This window comes from Temnothorax longispinosus, chromosome 3 (genome assembly GCF_030848805.1).
Source record: "Temnothorax longispinosus isolate EJ_2023e chromosome 3, Tlon_JGU_v1, whole genome shotgun sequence".
Lineage (NCBI taxonomy): Eukaryota > Metazoa > Arthropoda > Insecta > Hymenoptera > Formicidae > Temnothorax > Temnothorax longispinosus.
In genome coordinates this window covers 2,622,258-2,642,746 of record NC_092360.1, presented here as the reverse complement: position 1 = coordinate 2,642,746, position 20,489 = coordinate 2,622,258, and the positions used below count along the sequence as shown (strand labels likewise).

Sequence of the window (20,489 nt, the reverse complement as noted above, 5' to 3'; positions counted from 1 at the left end):
GTTTGCTTATCTATATCTCGCTTTATTATCCGTTGAACCTTAGACATAATTAATCTCGTAAATTACAAAACTGTCTTCCATGTTCTTAAGACTTCCATGCTCTTTCGAAGATATCAAGAAAGATTGTTGTCTGTCATAATCTTCTCTCAGTATTGCATATTCTTACAATTAAATTATGTGTAACTAAAATTTTATTAAAATTTTATATTATTTATAATTTTATATTTTTATCTATCATTTTTTGATCCCAAATATTAAAAACTGATAAGTACAAGTGTTAGCTATATGGATATGGTGTTGGCAATGTACATGTATCAAATTAATTAGAAGCTCTTTGCCTATCTTTTTATTATCAATAATTTTTTACCTTTTTATGTATTGATACGTTTTTTATTTTATATATAAAAAATCTATTATAATAAATTATAAAATATATAATAAATATATGTGTAATAGATATGAATTTGTGGACTACTTACGTCCATATTACAGATTATTTTAAACTTTTTTCAGCAAAAGTATTTTTGATAAAAAAAAAAGATTCTCCTTTAATAGCCTTGTCTTTCTAATTTTCTCAAAAATTTTAGATATGTAAGGTGACGTAACGCTAGTAAAACGAAGAAAGAGAGCAAATGAGAAAATGCTGAGGAGTTTCTTTAATTCTTTGGAGAAAGACATTTAATTATAAGTGTAGAAAATCGAAGCTGATTTTGTAATGACATAAAACGTACGATTGTTGGAATTGGACTGGAATACATTAGAAAAACAATGAACGTAAAAGCAAGAAGAGTGAAGAGTACTTAAATTTGAACAAAAAATTAGGAAATTTAATTAACAAAATATTTAAGAAATGCTTAAGTTAAATAAAAAAGAATAGAGAGAGAATATTTAAATGAGAGTCAGCGAGATAAATATTATACATTACCGTAAGAATCGGAAATGAAGAGATCAAGAGAAGAAGCTGTTGAAATCAAGTAGAGAGATATAGAGATTGTGGTTGGAAAAGCAAATACATTTTAACTATAGATATCACTTTAACAGTAAGATACAGATATGAAAAAAATATAAGAATCTGTATATATAATAAAGATTCTCGAATATTAAAAAAAATAAGGACAGAAATATAATCAGACAATTATCGCGAGATATGGAGATGAAAGGTTACAGCTTTAGCGACGTCGGATATTCTTATTTTAATAAAACTGCTATACGTACATAAATAGATAAATTAAAAAATTATCAGTTAAAGTAAAAAACGGTTTTAAACGTAAAATCACTTCTTATATGTAAAACGATTTTTGACTTCTTTCAGTATATCTAAAAAATTCTTCGAGAGATCAAAAATGTTCTATATACCACAGGTGTGTTTCAGGGTTAAATGTTCTAACTTAAAATATGAACTTAGGACCTCAAAACAAGAAAAAATTTTCCTATGGAGATATGCCCGTAAACACTTTGTTTAAGACTTTAAGAGATATTGACATCTAAACATTTTTATTATAAAATTTTATGAATTTGTTTTTAGGCTATAATAAATAATTTAATAGTGTGCTTCAACTACTTTATTACTAAAAAATAAGAAAATTTTTACACAATTATAAATTTTGTTCAAAGTGACAGCCTCTTTCTCTCTCTCTCTTGAAAACTGCAATGAATACCTGTTATTGTTTCACATGCTTGAATAAGTAATTCTTCGTTGTAAAGAATTTATGTCAAAACTTGTGGCTTATTTTGGCCTGCGCGCTCTTCAGATTTGACGTCGTTGGATTTTTTATTTAGGATGTTATTAAACAAAAAGGCCAGTTAATGACGTTAATTCTTTACAACAAAGAATTATTCAAGCATGTGAAGCAATAACAGGTACTCAGTGCCGCTCTGCCATTGCTGCCGAGATAGGCTGCGTTCGGGGAACGCGCTATTAGCGCTATTTGCTTATTCTATCCTTGTTTTATACCTGATGAGCGATAAAGATAGAATGATGTAATAGCGCTAATAGCGCGCTCCCCGAACGTAGCCATAGAAAGATGCCAAGCCTGTCTCAATGTTCAAGGCCGTCACTTTTAACAAAAATTCTGTTTAATTACACCAATCTCAATAGCATTAAAAAATTTACGTTCCTTCGTGCTCTTTATATAAAAAAATTTATTGCGTTGTAAAATGCAATGATGCAATAACTACTGGCGGAAATTCGCTGGATGAAAAAAATTGTCATAAAAAAGGAAAGAAAAGAGAACTAAAAGAAATTAAGGAATATTAGAATAAGGGAGGAAGAAGGTAGGGCTATCCTAAAATAGCAATATGTTGTAATAGTAATGGAAAATATATAAATTACATATGATATTCAAGACTTGTATATTTGAAATAATTTCTGCAAACTTTCACAAAATCGAAACGCATAAAACAAGTATTTATCAGTTAAGGTATGTAGATGATGCACGAGAGCGGATAACAATTTAAATCAAAATAATATAGAGCTCTACTAATGCTTTCACTATTATGTATATCGTGACGAATCATTTTGGCGCTTCGAATCGTGTCGTAGAAAAAGATTCCGTGCGAGAAGAGCGAAACAGAGGGAGAACTTTCCCTTTCCTGTCTATGCCAAACGAGGCGTGCAATGGACTCTCACTCGCTAAGACGCACCGTACATTCTCACGAAGCAAAGTCAGTTTTGTCGACCACCTGCCACTGTCGCCGCTGATCAATTTGAAACAGTGACGCGTCCTTTTCCGGTGACAAATGGTGATTTGCGAGAGCGTCATTAGTGCGGCGGTGAACGCAAAGTGCAATGATTCGATCGCGTCATCCCTTCGAGGAATTGAAAGCGACGAAAATGTCGCGGAATTAACAACTCGCGAGTGAATCTGCGCGACTGTTACATCTGATTTCCGATTGACGATCAAAAACATCTTCCGTTTCTCGATGATAGTGAAAGCGACGTGATATCACGCGTCGCTCTTACCTTGCGCATTCGAAAATAGAGATTTGGACATGCGTTTATGTAACGTGAAACAAATAATGTTGCATTTGCACGTCGCGTTATAGTGAATGTGTTAAAATAAATGATTAGAAAGGAGGCGTTGAAGCCTTAATGCTCGGAGCTGCTCGTTTTAACTTATACTTCGTAAGGCACATTATCTATGAAATATTTAATTGTAACTTTCAGACATCTGCAATAAATTTTTTTTATTGTACAATTTAAAATAATAATAAATAAATAAGTAAGCGCTAGTTACATGTAAAACAAGTATGAAGTCAAAGGGTCAAATAAAAGGGTCGAATAAAAGATGTTACAGTTAAATATAGCTATAGTTTATTGTCCAATGGTAGGCAATGTAAACGTTTTGACTATACTTAGCCCAAGGAGAACACATAAGTCAATGCATGTGTGGGAGCATATATATATATATATATATATATATATATATATGTACCATAATATAACACTAGAGTCCCTCGTAATCAGAATCTGGTCATACGGTAGCAACTTTTGATTGGTTCGCCATTTCTTAGCAAAAGCAAGAGAACAGAAAGAGAAAGAGATAAAAAAGAGACAAAGAAAAAGATAGAAAAAAAGAGAAAACGATAGTGAATGTATATCCTAGCTTCTTTCTTGTAGAATTTTGTCAGAACTGCAAGTTGGCCATGCAGACTCTGATTAAAGGGACTCTAATATAACACTATATATAATTTGTTGATATATAATAAGGTAAATGCCGGGATACTTAAAACCTACGTCTGGACACCTTTATTACTTTAGTTTTTAAATAAATATAATGCGAATTAAAATCAAAGATAAAAATATAATACAAAAAAAATTCTTATCTTTGATTCTTTGATTTTAATTCGCGTTATAACTTATTTAAGAACTAAAATGATAAAAATATCCAAACATAGGTACGTGTCCAGGCACATTGGTACATTTATTACCTTAGTATATACTATAATTTTCAACTTATATATTATATAATAATTTCAATCAAGTGCCAGGCAATATCCTCGCAGAAATTAAAAAAACCTGTTTGTATAGATGCTTCCAGATAGTTACCGTACAGTCATTTTGGAGTCATAATAGTGCAGTGATCAACCTCTGACTTTTTCCCGTTATTTTTACATCACAATGACATTACCTTGACTTTTTGTTGTCCTTGGATAGTCTTCATTAGCATAATTAAATAAATTAAAAAATAAGCGAATTAAGATATTAATTACATGCGACAGAGTTATATAATTAATCGAGTTAACATAATTAAAATATAAATAGAAATATTATTAAATAATTGTAGCACGAATCGCAAATCACATAAGAGGTAATGGCAACAGTCAGTAACATTGCCATGGATATAAAAAATTTTTAACGTCAAAACTAAAATTTACGTCCATTATTAAAAAGGTATCACAAACTTATTCGTCGTTCGGCGGCGAGAATATGTCATCCCATGATTCTAACAGAGGTTGTCTTGTTATAGTTAAAATTTGTAGTTCAATTGTGTACCCCTGTGTAAAAGTTTAAAGGTTAATGGTAAAAAAAATTTAATAAAACGTAAATATTATCACGTTTGCATAATTAAAAAGAATATAAAACTGCGTCCAGACTTGTATCATATCACCGTATTATATCATGATATTTTCTTATCAAAATACGGATATGTTGGTTATAATAATATGCTAAAGCCTTGTTTTCAATCCGTATTCGTGTCCTGCATCTTACAGATTAAAAAAAAGGCATATCATTATAGTAACCACCCATATAGAAATTTCCCAAACATTTCCAAGTATAGCTAAGATCTGATCAATAATATAATATTTGTTACATATTTCTTATACTTAAATAATTACATACAGTTTTATATTGAAAGCAAAAATATAATATACTGTATATATTGTTTTATTCGAGACATTATTTGTAACTTAATTTCAAAAAAAAATTGAGTAAAATAATTAAAACAGCTTGAGCATTTACGCTCTTTTTAAGAATTTATATATATAAATTTATAAATATAAAGCATTTTATATTTATAGTGGAAATAACTCAGTTCGCCAGTACGTAGATAAAAATTAATTCAAGATTACGCGACCCAACTGGCCAATTCCTATTTAATTTAACTCACGATATTTTTCATCAAGAAATGCAGATGCACTGTCAACCTCCAGAAAGATACGGAGAGTTTACCCGCGATACGATCGAGTTATCGAGGCTGTATAACATATAGTTCGGTAAAAATTTAGTAAAAGTTGAAACTTTAAGGCTCAGTATCTCGATTTTTATACCGCAAGAGGTACTGAAATTTATACCACGCATAAAGCACATCTAAATTAACGTATATTCACAGTTTCAAGAAAATCTATAGAATTTCGATTTTTTCTAGTATAAGGACCGGTGAACTTCCTTAAGAGAATAGGGCTAGCGAAAGCTGGGTATATGTATATGAGCTTACAATATTTATTATAACTAATTTATTATAACAAATATTGTAAGCACGTGTATCTAGCTCTGTTCGCTAACCCGAGCTTCTTATATTGTTTTTAATAAAACATCTAGAAGAACAGATACAAAAACATCAACAAGAAATGATTTATATAATCACAGATTGTCTGCGTCATTATAAATGACTTTTTATTATTGTAAAAATGACAGACTCACTATTATTAATAAATCTGACAAACATTTTAAATCACTTTTTTGAGGTGGGCTTTCGACTTTCCATACTTGTTTTAAAAATATATAGATTGCGATCACACAAAGTGTAATCTTTGGGATCAAAGACCAGCAATAATTATTCAGAAAATTAGAGAGAGAGAGAGAGAGAGAGAGAGAGAGAGAGAGAGAGAGAGAGAGAGAGAGATTTTCATAAAAGAGGAATTTCAACACGTCTGCTTTTGGAATAATGAGGAGAACATTTCTTCGACGTTACAAGTCTATTCCCCACGAAAAGTATCATGGGTTGGAAGGGAAGAGGAAAGGTGGAAGGGGCTCCTTTCTCCAGAAGATGTGCAAAACGAGTTCCTGTAGCAAGTCTTGTAGGTGCGTTCAGTACGGTTAAGACTTTCGCGGTACATGTCTCGCGATAGTGCAGGATCACGCTCTAAATATTGTCCTGACTAGTTTTGCTCGTTTGTGCCATCACTTATACCTTGAATCATATCACTTGCACTTATAGGTGGACTATTTACAACGCTGTCTTCTGATGTTAAAATAAAGCGACTTGTAAGATGATTCAAAGTTTCCCGGATAATGCTGCTATGGCAGGTCAGTTATTCTGCACGAAAGAGATATGGGTTTTTTCATTCAGTTGCATGTATAAATAAATAAGTTACTCAAATCTGTTTAAATTTACTTTTACGAATTTATATAATATCATGTACCATAAACAAATTTAGTTTTGACTCAATTCTTTTACCGTTCTGTGATGTGCTTTTATATTTAATTGATTAATATTATTACATTTAATTAATTTATATTTATTTAAATTATATAATATTATTATTTACATAATATTACTTTCATTTTATTTATATTTATTTAAATTATAGACCTTAATGTTAATAAGCTTTATCTTCGAATATCTTGGAAACTACTTTCTTTTAATTAGAAATGGAACTTTCTTTATTAAAATTGTAATTTGAGATATTTTATATACGTACTAAAATAATATTAAGTATTTGCAACACTAAAAAATTGAAATAATATATCATACTAAACAAATTTTGATTATATGTTTAAATATATTTACATAAGACAAATATTGAAAATATTACATACATATATTAGAAAGTTACAAGAAATGCAAAATATATGTAAGTATAGATGCAAACAAAAAATTGTAAAGTATGTACATGCGCTAAGCAGCAGTACCTCTTCAAGGTTACACTTAGTGAACCATGCAAGAATTTCACAATGAAGAAACTATGTAGTTACGTACATAAGGCTTCCATATATCGAGATGGGAAGTATTATATAATATTCTCGAAACATATACTAAAATCTATGTATCAAGGATATTAGGTGTGACACAATGTTGTATGTGGCAATAATGTTATTTAGTGAAAGTTTCTCTTCGACAGAAAAAGTTTGTCGAAACGTTAATAAAGTTGCTAAAAAAATTCACTGGTGCAGAGTTCGTATTATATTAACTGCAGAGGTAATAAGAAATATTATATTGCTTTCTTATGATTAATTAAATGACATAATCGGAGGACTTACAAAAAAATGCATATGTATAGTTTGATTTAGTATAGTTATTTTAGATTTTCCACGTATAATAATAATAACTTTATTGAAGTGCCGAAGATAAGAAATTTTTTACATGCAGATAAAGTGTTTTAGATAAAGATAAAAATAAAGATAAAGATTTTTGACACAATTAATATAAATTAAAAAAAATAATAATATCAATGATAATAAATAAAGCATGTGTACAGACATAAAAATACGGATAAATAGTGTAAAAAGAGGTTTATAGTTAGTTTTGATTCCCCGAGGAGAGATTACAAAAACTTCCATTTGTATACCTACGTTTGATTTCATATATGTATGTACATACGAGTACACAAGCAACATGCACATGAAGTATCATAGATATCCATTTTTGCTTTTTCTCCTTTGCTCTACTTTCTTCCTTTCTCGCGCACTTTGTCTTCTCTAATCTTCTCATCCAAGAGTTATCCTCTTGTCCTTCTCTTAATAGATACCACCTTCTCTTTAGTTGTCATGCCATAATCTGTCCACTCGTTACACTCTTCCAATATGTGCTTCCACGTCTTCAACCCTCCTATCACATAGTCTGCATTTCGTTTTTCTTCCTTTTTCTAATATCTCGACTCCTTGACTCCATTCCCTAACTTGAACCTTTGCTATCCTTGCCCATCTTTTCTCCTTTCACCCTTTCATCACATATTTTGGTAACTCCGTTGTCCATATCTCTTTGTAGCATTTGTTGTATTTAAAAGAAGATTATAAATATAATCAATATGTATAAGTAAAAAATAATAATAATGATAATGATAAAGTATATGTGCAAATACAAAATTTTACATAAATAGTATAGAAAATAATAATAATAAATCTACTTAACAATTAATTAAAGCACAGACAGTAAACAGTGGTTTAGCAAAGTTTCTTTCCGTTATCATCCAGCGTTAATAAGAAAAGCGAAAATATGCCTAATAGAATTGTGAATGTTGTGACCTCGACTTATGTTCGCTGGTAGTTCTTACTGCAGTTTTGCTGCATTACACAACTCGCGCTTGAAGAAATCGCTGCACTAAAGTGCGAACTACATAGAGTTCGCACTTAAACATCAATTCTTTTAAGTAATAAATTTCATATTCTTTTTAAAACTTTACAACCAAATCAATTAATAAGCTCTAGTAATTATAGATTTACTAAAGTCAGCGTGATTTATAATTGAAGCTTATTATTAATGATAAGAAATTATTTCGAAGTTATAAGATATACATTCAATGAATAATGTTGTATATAAAGCTTATATTATACAATTCCATGTTTCAAGGAAAGATAAAAATAATTTTGCTTTAAAAATATATATATAAATAATTAATACTATATATGTCTCGTAAATCTTGCCAAACTTTCTATAAAAAGCGTTATGCAAATTTAACAAAAACAAAGATCTAGGCGCCCTAAAATAAAACCAGTCGCTTCTTTACGTCAAATAATTGCGAAAATCGAGGTCTATTTATTATTGTATTTCTAAATCTAAAATGGTCAATAATTTCGGGGTTTTTTTTACTAGTATTCCTAAAGTGTCCTTCGACTATACATCCGTTTTTCATCACTTTCTTAAGATTCGTTCTTGTTGAAGTAGTCAAGTAATTTAAATCAAATGAATTATGAAAAGTCTAATAGAGTGAACTAGTAAAATATTAAAATAACATCAGAACAACGTGTTGCTAGTCCCTTGTTGCTCGTCCCTTTTCTTCGCGAGCCGTCGTGTGGTGTGGACGTGTGTGGACTAGAGCGGACGTGTGCAAATATATATTATGAGTAGATATAATAAGACGTTGTGAGCTGTGTTGTGAGCCGTGTTACGTGCAGTGTGGTAAGCCGTGTTGTGAGCTACATACGAGATAAGTGATAAGTCTGTTCAGATTATATTTGCTGTAAATTTAACTGTCATATTGTGAACTTGTGTTATAATATAATTCTTTCTCTCTTATCAACCAGTGTACTGACTTCATAGTTTACGGATAATGTGTTAACATTTTTTTTCGTACAACTAAATATATAGTGCTATACATATAGAGAAACAACAATCTCTTTAGTTCTTGACAGATAGACTACAAACGCATAAATAGATGTAACAGTTGAGATAAATAAAGAATTTAGAAATGTTAGATATAAGAGTTGAGATAAATAAAGATTAAAGATATAAGAGATTTTGAATATAAAAGTAAAATTAAAATGTGCGTATGAGTAAAATAAAGTCTAACTTAAAAGTAGTGTGAACAAAATAAAAAGTTAAGAAAAAGTGACAAAGTTAAATAAAATAGTGTGAAGTAAAATAAAGTAAAAGTAAAAAGTAAAGAAAAGTAATTAAAGAATAAAAGTAAAAACAAAATAAAGAATTTGAAATAAAAATATTAAAGATATTTAAAAGTGATACGCAGATTTCAAGATTACGATAAATGAAATATTGATTTGTCATATCATAATATGTATTGTTTTTTTTTTTAAGATTATATAACGTGTACCTAGGTATAGGTAAAGAATTTATAACGTGTTCGATATTGAATAAAGAATATACGTGCCGGTTTAAAACGTGTTGGTTTGAATAAAATTTTTAAAACTTTAAAATTAAAAAATGGCAAGTTTTTTTTCCTAGGATCCTTTATTTCTCTTGCAGTACCCAGGAACAAACCTATTACCTACATAAAACATATCTGTATTAGTATTTTACATATACAATGCATTATGAAAAAGTAGTTTATTTTCCGAGTGTAAATATTGGGAAAAAATTTGCAAAAAACCCATGACACACGCGACCTGTAAAGCTGGCTTAAGGAGAAGAAGAGGGGAAAAGGAAAAGGAAAAGGATATATTTACATTGAATCTAAATAATGTTTAGGTAGCTTGCATCTAATAGTCATTGGAACTTCATCTGTGCTATAATTTCCGATGTTGCTGATGAGAAGATTTTTGTGATCAGGTTTATAGACTTTAGTTATCATTTCATAAATAACTTTATTAACATACTCTACTTATGTTTGTGTATGCAAATCGGAGATGCGAGTTCTAGGAATAATAATGATGATGCAAAAAAATTTGTTCTGCATGATTGGAATTCTTCTGATATGCGACTTGTGAGCTGCCGCCCAAACCGGAGCATATAGTAAAACGGTTCTGGCACAAGTCTTATATAACATAATTTTATATTCTAAAAATGGCAAAGGTTGCGGAAGACTATTTTAATATTGAGAAGTTAACGTGTGTTAAAAATTTCCAGATTTGGAAATTCAATTTAAAATAATGTTTCGTGCAAATAAAGTTTTAGAAATTGTAACAGAAATTAGTGTTGGCGAAAGAAATAATTTATGGCGAAAGAAAGATGCGATTGCGCAAAAGATAATAATATCAACTATTGCTCAAAAGAAGTGCCATAAATGCAATAAATTTGGTCACTTGGCGAAGTTCTGCAAAACAAAGTTTACACCAAAAGACAAAACGTTGCTTTAAATGTAATAAAAATGGTCATATAGCAAAACATTGCAATGAAGAAGAAAATAGTAAGAAAAGGTGTCATATTTGCAAGAAAAACAATCATTTGGAAAAGGATTGTTATTTTAAGAACAAGAAGCAAGATAAAAATAAACATGTTAAAAAGATTGCATTACTTACAATTAAGTGAGATGTATGAGGAAGATTCTTGGATTGTTGATTCGGGAAGCACGTCAAATATGACAAACAACAAAAGTCATTTCCAAGAATTAAAGAAGTCACATATTCAAATTAATGTTGCAAAATCGAAAGAAACGATGCAGGCAGAAAGTATAGGCAGCCTTGAATTTAGTAAGTGCATATTAAAAGAAGTCTTATATGTACCGAAATTAACAACAAATTTACTTTCAGTAAATACAATAACGAAACAAAGCTTCCTCTATGAGGAAGCAAAACGGTGCTGAAGTTATATTTACGAAAAACGAGGTAAAAATTAAAACTAGAATAGAAATTAAAACTAGAATGGCTAAAAGTACGCGTAATATTACAACTAATAATAGGTTATTGCGATAAATATTACCACATGCCTCAGTGGTCGAATTGGTACGACACCTTCACGGAATGAAGGAAGTTCCAGGTTCGAACCCTGGCTGAGATAATATTTTTCACAATGATTTCTTTACAGTTATTTAGATGTTTGTAGCATCTAAAATTAAGTCGAATCGATTTAATTAGGTGTAGGGGGGGGGGGGATTTTTACTATTCCAACCGGAGCTGTGTTTCTAGTCGGCGCGAAGTCAAGGTTGGAAGATATGTAAAATAGAGATAAAAATAAAACTATCGCGCATTATTTACCGCGCCTGGTTCTTAACCTTTAGGGGCCTGTATACATAATTATGTAAATTAAAAAAAAAACTAAAAAAACTAAAAAAACTCATCAGGGACGTCTTTTAAGACGTCCCACTATCTTATAAATTATAACATTTTACTCCAACGGGATCGATGTGTGGCCCCTGAAGGGTTAATTAGACCGTTTTTTATATTCGTTCGGATTTCCATTGGAACCTATACTTCGAATTTTATATATGTTATGTTTTCATTATTTGAAGCTTACAATCAAAATCATTATTTTTAATCAGACTTTCTCTCACTTAGATTATTATTTATTGCAACAACTAATCAGTTTAATAAGACTTATAACACAGATAACTATAGAAAAAAACAAAATGGTTCATTGTAGACCATATAACATTTTTTATGATAATCTTCAAAAAATACGGTAAAATAATGCAATAGAAGAAAGTTGCTTATACAGAATTATATGAAGTATATAAATATACAAACAAAATTATAGAATAATGAAAAAATAAGTTACTCAGATCTGTTTAAATTTACTTTTACGAATTTATATAATATCATGTACCATAAACAAATTTAGTTTTGACTCAATTCTTTTACCGTTCTGTGATGTGCTTTTATATTTAATTGATTAATATATTATTATATTTAATTAATTTATATTTATTTAAATTATATAATATTATTATTTACATAATATTATTTACATTTTATTTATATTTATTTAAATTATAGACCTTAATTTTAATAAGCTTTTATCTTCGAATATCTTGGAAACTATTTTCTTTTAATTAGAAATGGAACTTTCTTTATCAAAATTGTAATTTGAGATATTTTATATACATACTAAAATAATATTAAGTATTTGCAACACTAAAAAATTTAAATAACATATCATACTAAACAAATTTTAACTATATGTTTAAATATATTTACATAAAACAAATATTGGAAATATTACCTACATACATATATTGGAAAGTTATAAGAAATGCAAAATATATCTAAGTAAATATAATTAAATTAAAGACCGATGCAAACAAACAATTGTAAAGTATGTATATGTGCCAAACAGCAGTACCTCTTCAAGGTTACACTTAGTGAACCATGCAAGAATTTCACAACATGAAGAAACTATGTTAGTTACGTACATAAGGCTTCCATATATCGAGATGGGAAGTATTATATAATATTCTCGAAACATATACTAAAATCTATGTATCGAGGATATTAGGTGTGACACAATGTTGTATGTGGTAATAATGTTACTTAGTGAAAGTTTTTTTCCTACAAAAAAAGTTTGTCGAAACGTTAACGAGTTGCTAAAAAAATTTACTGGTGCAGAGTTCGCATTATATTAACTGCAGAGGTAATAAGAAATTATTATATTGCTTTAACCATTATTATATTGCTTTCTTATAATTTGTGATTAATTAAATGACATAATCGGAGGACATACAACATTTTTTATTATAATCTTCAAAAAATACGGTAAAATAATGCAATAGAAGAAAGTTGCTTATATATATATTACAGAATTATATAAAGCCAAATATACACACAAAATTATAGAATGATGAAAAAAATAATAGATATAAACAACAAAAACATGAAAAATACATAAAAGTTACGAAAAAAATCACAAAATGTGGTTTCAAACGACTGTCCTTCACGCGATTTGCCGGCTGATTGGGGAGCCGAAGAGAGAGGTTCAAAGTTCAAATGAGAGTCGTTGCATGATAACAAGCACAATCTAGCAACACTATATTTATGAAATATTGCAAAGGTTCATAGTGTACAACTGGTTCATTGACGGACTATCTACTCTATATATATATTGGTTCGTGCATGCACAGAAAGCGTTTACTACTTCTGACGCCATATTGGTTTTCTGGCATCATTTGGGGAATGCTTGCCGAGCCGAAGTGTCCAGACCTGTTTATAAGACCGTGTATAGCTCTCGCAGTAGAAAAAATGTTAATTGTTCATATTTTACGACTTCTTTTTTCCATGTGTATATACATTTAAAGTCAGTTTTTCATTAAAAATAAACGATGTTCTGTCGCTTTTTAAAATTAAAATTACGATAAAATCTATTTATAATAATTTATTAATTCTATGGAATTTCTGTTTACATTTTTTTATATGATGTCTACTGTTAATAAAAAATTAATATTTTTAGAAATTACAAGCGTACTAAAAAATAAAGCAAACACACCGATGGCCATTTTCCCATACATATATACCGAGTGAGGAAAAAATCTGGCACCGGTGAAATATCTCGAAAACAAGACATTTTAGGAAAAAATGTTTTATACATAAGTTGTAGCCTTCAACAAATGCATCAAACGGTGGTACTTACTTGACCTTGAGCGCTTTTCCTTACTCGGTATATGTATATGAGAATAATATTGATGTCAGATATTTCTTTAATCGTTGATATAAAACACAATTCTGTAATTATAATTATATAATAAATCTGTAATTATAATTACGTAAGACATATGTTATGTCGAATTTTTAAAACTCATGAAATTTCCCGGATTCCGTCCACGTGTACGCGCAGATGTTAACGTTGATTTCGACATTTCTACATGCGGAACATGTACAATCGGTCCGTGCGTTCACCCGTACGACTATGAGTTAATTAATTTTTTTTACCCGACCAATAGATACGCTCACTCATGCTATTTTCAATTGCTATATACAGATATCTGTATTTATCCGTAATTATAATTACGTAGGACATATATTATGTCGAACTTTTAAACTCGTGAAATTTCCCGGATTCCGTCCACGTGCACGCGCAGATGTTAACGTTGATTTCGAGATTTCTACATGCGGAACATGTACAATCGGTCCGTGCGATCACCCGCACGACGTCATTACATATGTCCTCTTGTTCTGCCGAACGTGTCTTCGGAAATTCCAAATTGTGCCGCATAATGGGTGATTTGAGCAAGAATCCCTTTTGGAGCAACCACCTTGATCAAATATACAGTTGACGATAAGAAGAGAAGAATTTAAAGTAACAAAATATTATTTTAATCTTTCAAAGGAATATTTTTTAAAAACATTTTTTTTTAATAATATATTATTTAAGGAAAAGTAAAAATTTTGAATGAATAAATAATAATAATACTTATAATTTGTATGCACAAAGGAGAAAGCATATTAAATTCAAAGAATAAGTTAAAGACATAACACATAAAATAAAACATCTAAGTTTATCAGATAAAAATATTCCACGCTTTATTATACCGCATAAATAAAATTTATTCTAAAATTTAACGATTTAACGATTTTGCTAAATTGCTTGCAATTTCATCAAAAAATTCGAATTTTTAGATGCGGTGGAAGAACGACTGCGAATTATTCTCACTGAAGGACCTAAAAGTATAATGGACTTCGAGGATATGAAACCAGAATTACCACCGTTTTACGACGAGAAGAAATTTCAGTTGGGACAGCAAACGTTCTACAATAATGTTTTCTCCATGATGATCGCGAAACTTTGCGGCCTTGTATCCCTCTTAGCCATTTCGACTATATTGGATGTAGTTATGTTTACCAAAAAGAGCAGTACTCCTTGTTTGGCGTATCGCAGATATGCGGAGACGGTTCTTCATACAGTCGTATGGCATGAAAAGGATCCCAACGGCAAGCTCAATGAGTAAGATTCGAGTAAAAAAAAAGTGTTTTTATTTAAATTATATTTAAAAAATGTTGCGGAAGGCTCAATATCGAAAATCTTTAAAAATACAAATATTAAAAATATTTAATTATCTAATATGTGGAATATATATGACAGTTATAAATTACCCACACAAAATAGATAAAAATGATGAATATGTGATACTTGGGAATACACGGTAAATTTATAAAAATGTAAATTGACCGTCAAAAGATTATTTTATTAAATAAAAAAATGTCGATAATAAATAATAAGTACTAAAAGTTGTCAGAAAGTTATATACATACATTTTAAAAAATTTGAAATTATATAAATAAAAACTTAAAAGATATATTTTCTGAGCTATGAAGATATGTTTTCTGAATTATGTAAATGTAAATATATAATAAACTGAATATAGAAGAATTGTATATTCGATTTTACAGATTTTATTATGAAAGTCCAGGTTTATGTATTCGTATTTATTAAATAACGTTAATTCTTTTATGAATTAATTATACGATTCAAGAAAAGCAAATTTTCAAGTGTGAACCGATTTTAACTGACATGATATTACTGTAGACTCGAATTTAGCGTGAAAAAGGATAGGAACAAATTTGTACAATTTTATATTTAAGTGCATGATCATTGTCAGCATCTGAACAAGTAAATTGAATAAATTATAAACTATTGCGTTAAATAATTATCAATATTAATTTATATAATATATATATAGATACTATATACATATATAATTATTGTAGATTCTTGGAATCTCTAAAAATCGTACGTCGAAAACACTGTATTGCGTTCAAAAAAAGCACCGAGGCTGGTGTTCATAAGCCAACGCAATTGGACATGGCACTCGCCCAGTTCGGATTCATCGGATACAGTTTGGTGAGCGAGGAATATCTGGGGATAAATGCCACTCCCGAGGAAATGGAAGGTGTAGTGCATCTCTGGCGGGTCGTCGGCAGCATGCTTGGAATGGACGACAAGTTTGTACTCCTACATCTTTTATTACATATATACAATAGAGTAACAAAAAATGTAAGCACAATGACAGATCGTCATAAAATATTTTAATAAAATAGTTTATCGGAGATTTTTTAATTGGTAAAATATCCACTCAAATGCATGCATCTGTTTCTCTCTAGATTCAATCTTTGCTCGGGAACTGTCGAAGAATCCCGCGCTCTTTGCCAAAGATTGTTAGAAGATGTTTTCGTTCCTTCCCTGGCAAACAGGAACGAGCATTTCAATCATATGGGCACTGTGATGCTGGAGAGCCTCTGGCCCATAAACTTTAATATCGAGCCGCTAGCGTTCACTGCCTTTACACTTCACTTGGCTTCTTCTACTGCGCGTAACAATAATCATTCCATTGAAATAGGTAATTTAATAAGAGTTTTAAGCTTCACGAAGCTATAGAATTAAAAAAAAAAACAATAGCAAAGGTTTCTACTTGCACACTTAAAAACTATGAGGAAGCAATGTGCAGGTTTCTACTTGCAAAAAACTCCAGAACTAATCAACCAAATCTTAACGAATTATATATGAAATAGGGGTAGAAAAGACTGAAAAATATAATAAAATTAGAAATAGATCGATATCTCCAAATTTGCGGAAATTAAAGCATAAACAAACATTTCTGCAAAAATTCAAAATTTTATTTAAAAAAAACCCCTTGATTATTAGCAATTTTTATTAATTCTATATATTCTTCAGTTTTTTCTACTCCTATTTCATATATAATTCGTTAAGATTTGGTTGATTAGTTCTGGAGTTATAGAAATTTCGGTAAATTTGGCACATGCACACATACACACATACACACATACACACATACATACACACATACCGACATTTTTTAAAATAGCGATTTTTCGACGTTTTAGAACATTCTGAACACATTGGCAAAAGCAACTAAAAAAAATTTTTTTTTACGAAAACAAAGCTTCCTCTATGAGGAAGCAAAAAAAAACGATATATAACTAGCGAAAGTGACAATTTCTTAGAAAGAGTATCTTTGTAATTAGTATTAGTTCAAGTAAAGTAAATATTAATGTTGAATATAAATGCCTATACATGTATATACAATATATTCATGTATGTATTATTTACATACGATAAATAATATATAATAATATGTAATTTAAGACAATAATATATTTAATACAATAAATAATATACAATAATATATTTTTAGATTACTCGAAGTTGCCGTTCTACAGTTGGTACTTGTTCAATTTGCAACATTTTGTGCTGAAGTACTTGATGCGACCTAGTGCCTGGTGGTCCTCATTCTTCCGTGCGTTTTTTAATGGCTTAATGCGATACTCGATATACTTGCTAAAAAATGTTTCCTATCTTGCTTATTGGAAATTTGGGAAGAAGTATGCAAGGATCAAAATATTTCATCATCACTTTGATTGAGAGTTTAATCGAAGTAACAAAGGATACCGGCATTATAAAAAATTACATTAAATTAAGTACCAATGAAAGAAAAGGCTTGATAGGCGCAATTATGCAATTTTATTACCGCATATCTGTATAATTATAATTTTATCTAATTTGAAAAGCAGTAAATGTTCCTACAAAAAAAATAAAAGAAGACAAATTATTCATGCAGGATTCTTAGAAAAAATAAATAATATTTTGTTCTATAAAATATGCACAAATGTAACGCTTTTCAATATACGTATGCAGATTGTCTCACAACTACCGTATAATATTTTAATAGAGTATTTTGAAGATAAAATAAAAAATTCTAATATGAAAAGTTGAGGTCACAAAATTTTTTAAATTATGACCAATCAAAGATAACCAGTAGTATCGCGTAGAACTTCGCGTTCAGATTTGTAGTTACACATACATGCGCTTCGGTCTGTAATTTATTGTAGATTTTCACAGTTAATATCAATTTTTACAGCACAGCTGATTATTAGTGGTATTAGGTATTATGATTATTATTATTATTATCATTATTATTATCATTATCATTATCATTATCATTATTATTATTATTATTATTATTATTATTATTATTATTATTATTATTATTATTATTATTATTATTATTATTATTAGGAATATAAAATTTAATTTTACACACTTGAGAAACAGTTTTTTTTTATTTGACGTGACAAGTAATTATGAGAATTAATTTATTATGTTGTTTTTTATTTTTTTATGTCTTGAGAAGAGTAAAATCGACTATAATAATTACTAATATTATTAATAATCAGCTATGCAGTAAAACTTGATACCAACTGTGAAAATCAACATCAAATGACAGACCGATGCACGTATAACTGCGGGCCTAAGCGTGTAAGTTCTACGAGATACTTATTACGGTTTTTTTATTGGTTATAATTAAAAACTATTGTAACTTCGACATTTATGTATAAATTTTTTTTTACTTTATTTCATCTCCAGAATAAAATAGTAAAATATTTTACGATAATTGCGAGACACCCTGAATAATAAGCCAGTGCAATTACAGCAATTAAAATAATTATAGTTATCAACTATTTTAGAGCTTTTAACCTAAGTGTGTAATCCAAAGGTGAAAGAATTATTTATACTAATGCTCAATTATTCATTAGTAATGTCACAATAATTCCCAGATAATTTAAATATTTAAAATGTATTTTTTTTATGTTAAATTTTATCGTTGTTGTCCTAATTTTTAATTTAGTTGTTAATAAACAATTATACTGCCGTCCAGTTATTACTAGCATATAGTAATTTACACTTCCAAATTATATAGGATATTTCCAAATTAAACAATCTTATTTTAACAATATGTTCTGTGAATAAAAATAAAAAAGTTATGTGTATAAATTACGTATATGTTTTTAAAAGTATATATAGTTTACTCTAATAAAAAAAGAAATTAATTTCATTAAATTTTCTATTTCAAAATGTCATGTATAGTGACCGTAATATGAGAACATTTTACATTCTTATTGTTGAAAAGTTTGCCTGGGCTTCTAATATTATAATGAAAATACTTTAATGGAATCAAAATGGAAATATTCTAATAATTGCATACATATATATTTTAATTGTAAGTTAATCATATTTAGTTATAACATTTATACAAGTACAGACGGCGTCATTAATGCTTTCCTATCTGTGTTCTGGGGATTTCTACAGTGCACGTTATATGTATTATGCCTTCAGGTGGAAGGCATTAATGACGCCGTACATACATTTATATGTCCATACCTATACGAGTACATATTTTGTATACGAGTACACTCTACCGGCAGGAATGCCTGGACATAATACATATACATATACATGTACATATATGTCATATACATATCAAAATGTCCAGGCATTCCTGCCGTTGACACTTTAAATATCAAAATCTCGAGATATATCGACATCGACCTAGCGAGGAGAACGACATATATGTCATCTTAGACGTGCTCTTCACGTTGTACATTCTATATTTTGTAGTTTATACAAACGTAATCATAACCAAATTGACAAATTTATTTTAAAGATTCAAGAAATTATATCCCATTCTAGCGCACGATGCTTACCGGTAAGTTTTATTTGAATGTTTATTCAAACGTTCGTAACGCGTAAGATCAAATTGCTTTAAATAATCTCAAAGTTCAATCTTAACTCTTTCAATCGCTAAGTTGATGTTACTCAACATCAAACGCATAAAAAGTATTAAACTGCGCTTTTTCTAAGTAAGACATTATGGATAAGACCGAATATGTATGTAATTCTGTATATGTCATATTTTAATACATTATTTTTTATATTAAATAAAAAACTAATTTTTCTCTTTAAATGTTATAATACTTTTATAATAATTAACATAATGTGAAGATAATGTTATTATTATATTTAGAAAATTTGCAGTATTTATTATATTAAATCATTATTTTATTAATTAATTGCTAAACTGACAAAATCGCGATTAAATATATAAATAAAGTTTATTACAAATATACGAATGGATGTTTCTCATGCGACCGATAAACAGATCCACAATTTCGCAATATTTCGAGACGAAGAAATTGCGCAACTGTCGTAGTAACCACTTTAGGATACGTGCAATATGCACACGCAAACGCGATCCATTTGCACGCCACGTCAATTATAGCCCCGGCGCGTCTAATTGTATCTCGTCAAAACATTTTTTTTTCTTTACATACCTCTTCCGGTATGCGCAACAATGATGAGTAATAAACGGCACATATATGCGGCGGCCGCGACACGTGACCATTCGACATTGTAAAATAGTGTTACATA

At 29.4% G+C, this 20,489-nt stretch overlaps 1 protein-coding gene across 2 annotated transcripts; it reads left to right on the top strand.

The window, feature by feature from the left end:
* Window positions 1-6,052: 6,052 nt before the first annotated feature.
* On the top strand, window positions 6,053-18,169 carry LOC139810782 (uncharacterized). 2 transcript variants are annotated; one of them, XM_071774658.1, is made up of 5 exons: window positions 6,053-6,250; window positions 14,885-15,209; window positions 15,974-16,207; window positions 16,367-16,602; window positions 17,419-18,169. In XM_071774658.1, exons 1-5 carry the CDS (start codon window positions 6,214-6,216, stop codon window positions 17,643-17,645), a joined length of 1,059 nt encoding a protein of 352 aa, XP_071630759.1. In that variant the 5' UTR covers window positions 6,053-6,213; the 3' UTR covers window positions 17,646-18,169. The 2 variants fall into 2 exon arrangements, with proteins under 2 accessions (XP_071630759.1, XP_071630760.1); XM_071774659.1 differs by lacking the exon at window positions 6,053-6,250 and adding an exon at window positions 9,000-9,320 and having other exon boundaries at window positions 17,419-18,166.
* The last annotated feature ends 2,320 nt before the right edge of the window (window positions 18,170-20,489 follow it).

Bases quoted from the DNA above. Each gene is read 5' to 3' on its own strand.
- LOC139810782 (XM_071774658.1), top strand. From the start codon at position 6,214: ATGATTCAAAGTTTCCCGGATAATGCTGCTATGGCAG. The intron at 15,210-15,973 runs GTAAGATTCGAG...TAATTATTGTAG, and splicing joins CCCAACGGCAAGCTCAATGA to ATTCTTGGAATCTCTAAAAA. The intron at 16,603-17,418 runs GTAATTTAATAA...ATATATTTTTAG, and splicing joins TAATCATTCCATTGAAATAG to ATTACTCGAAGTTGCCGTTC.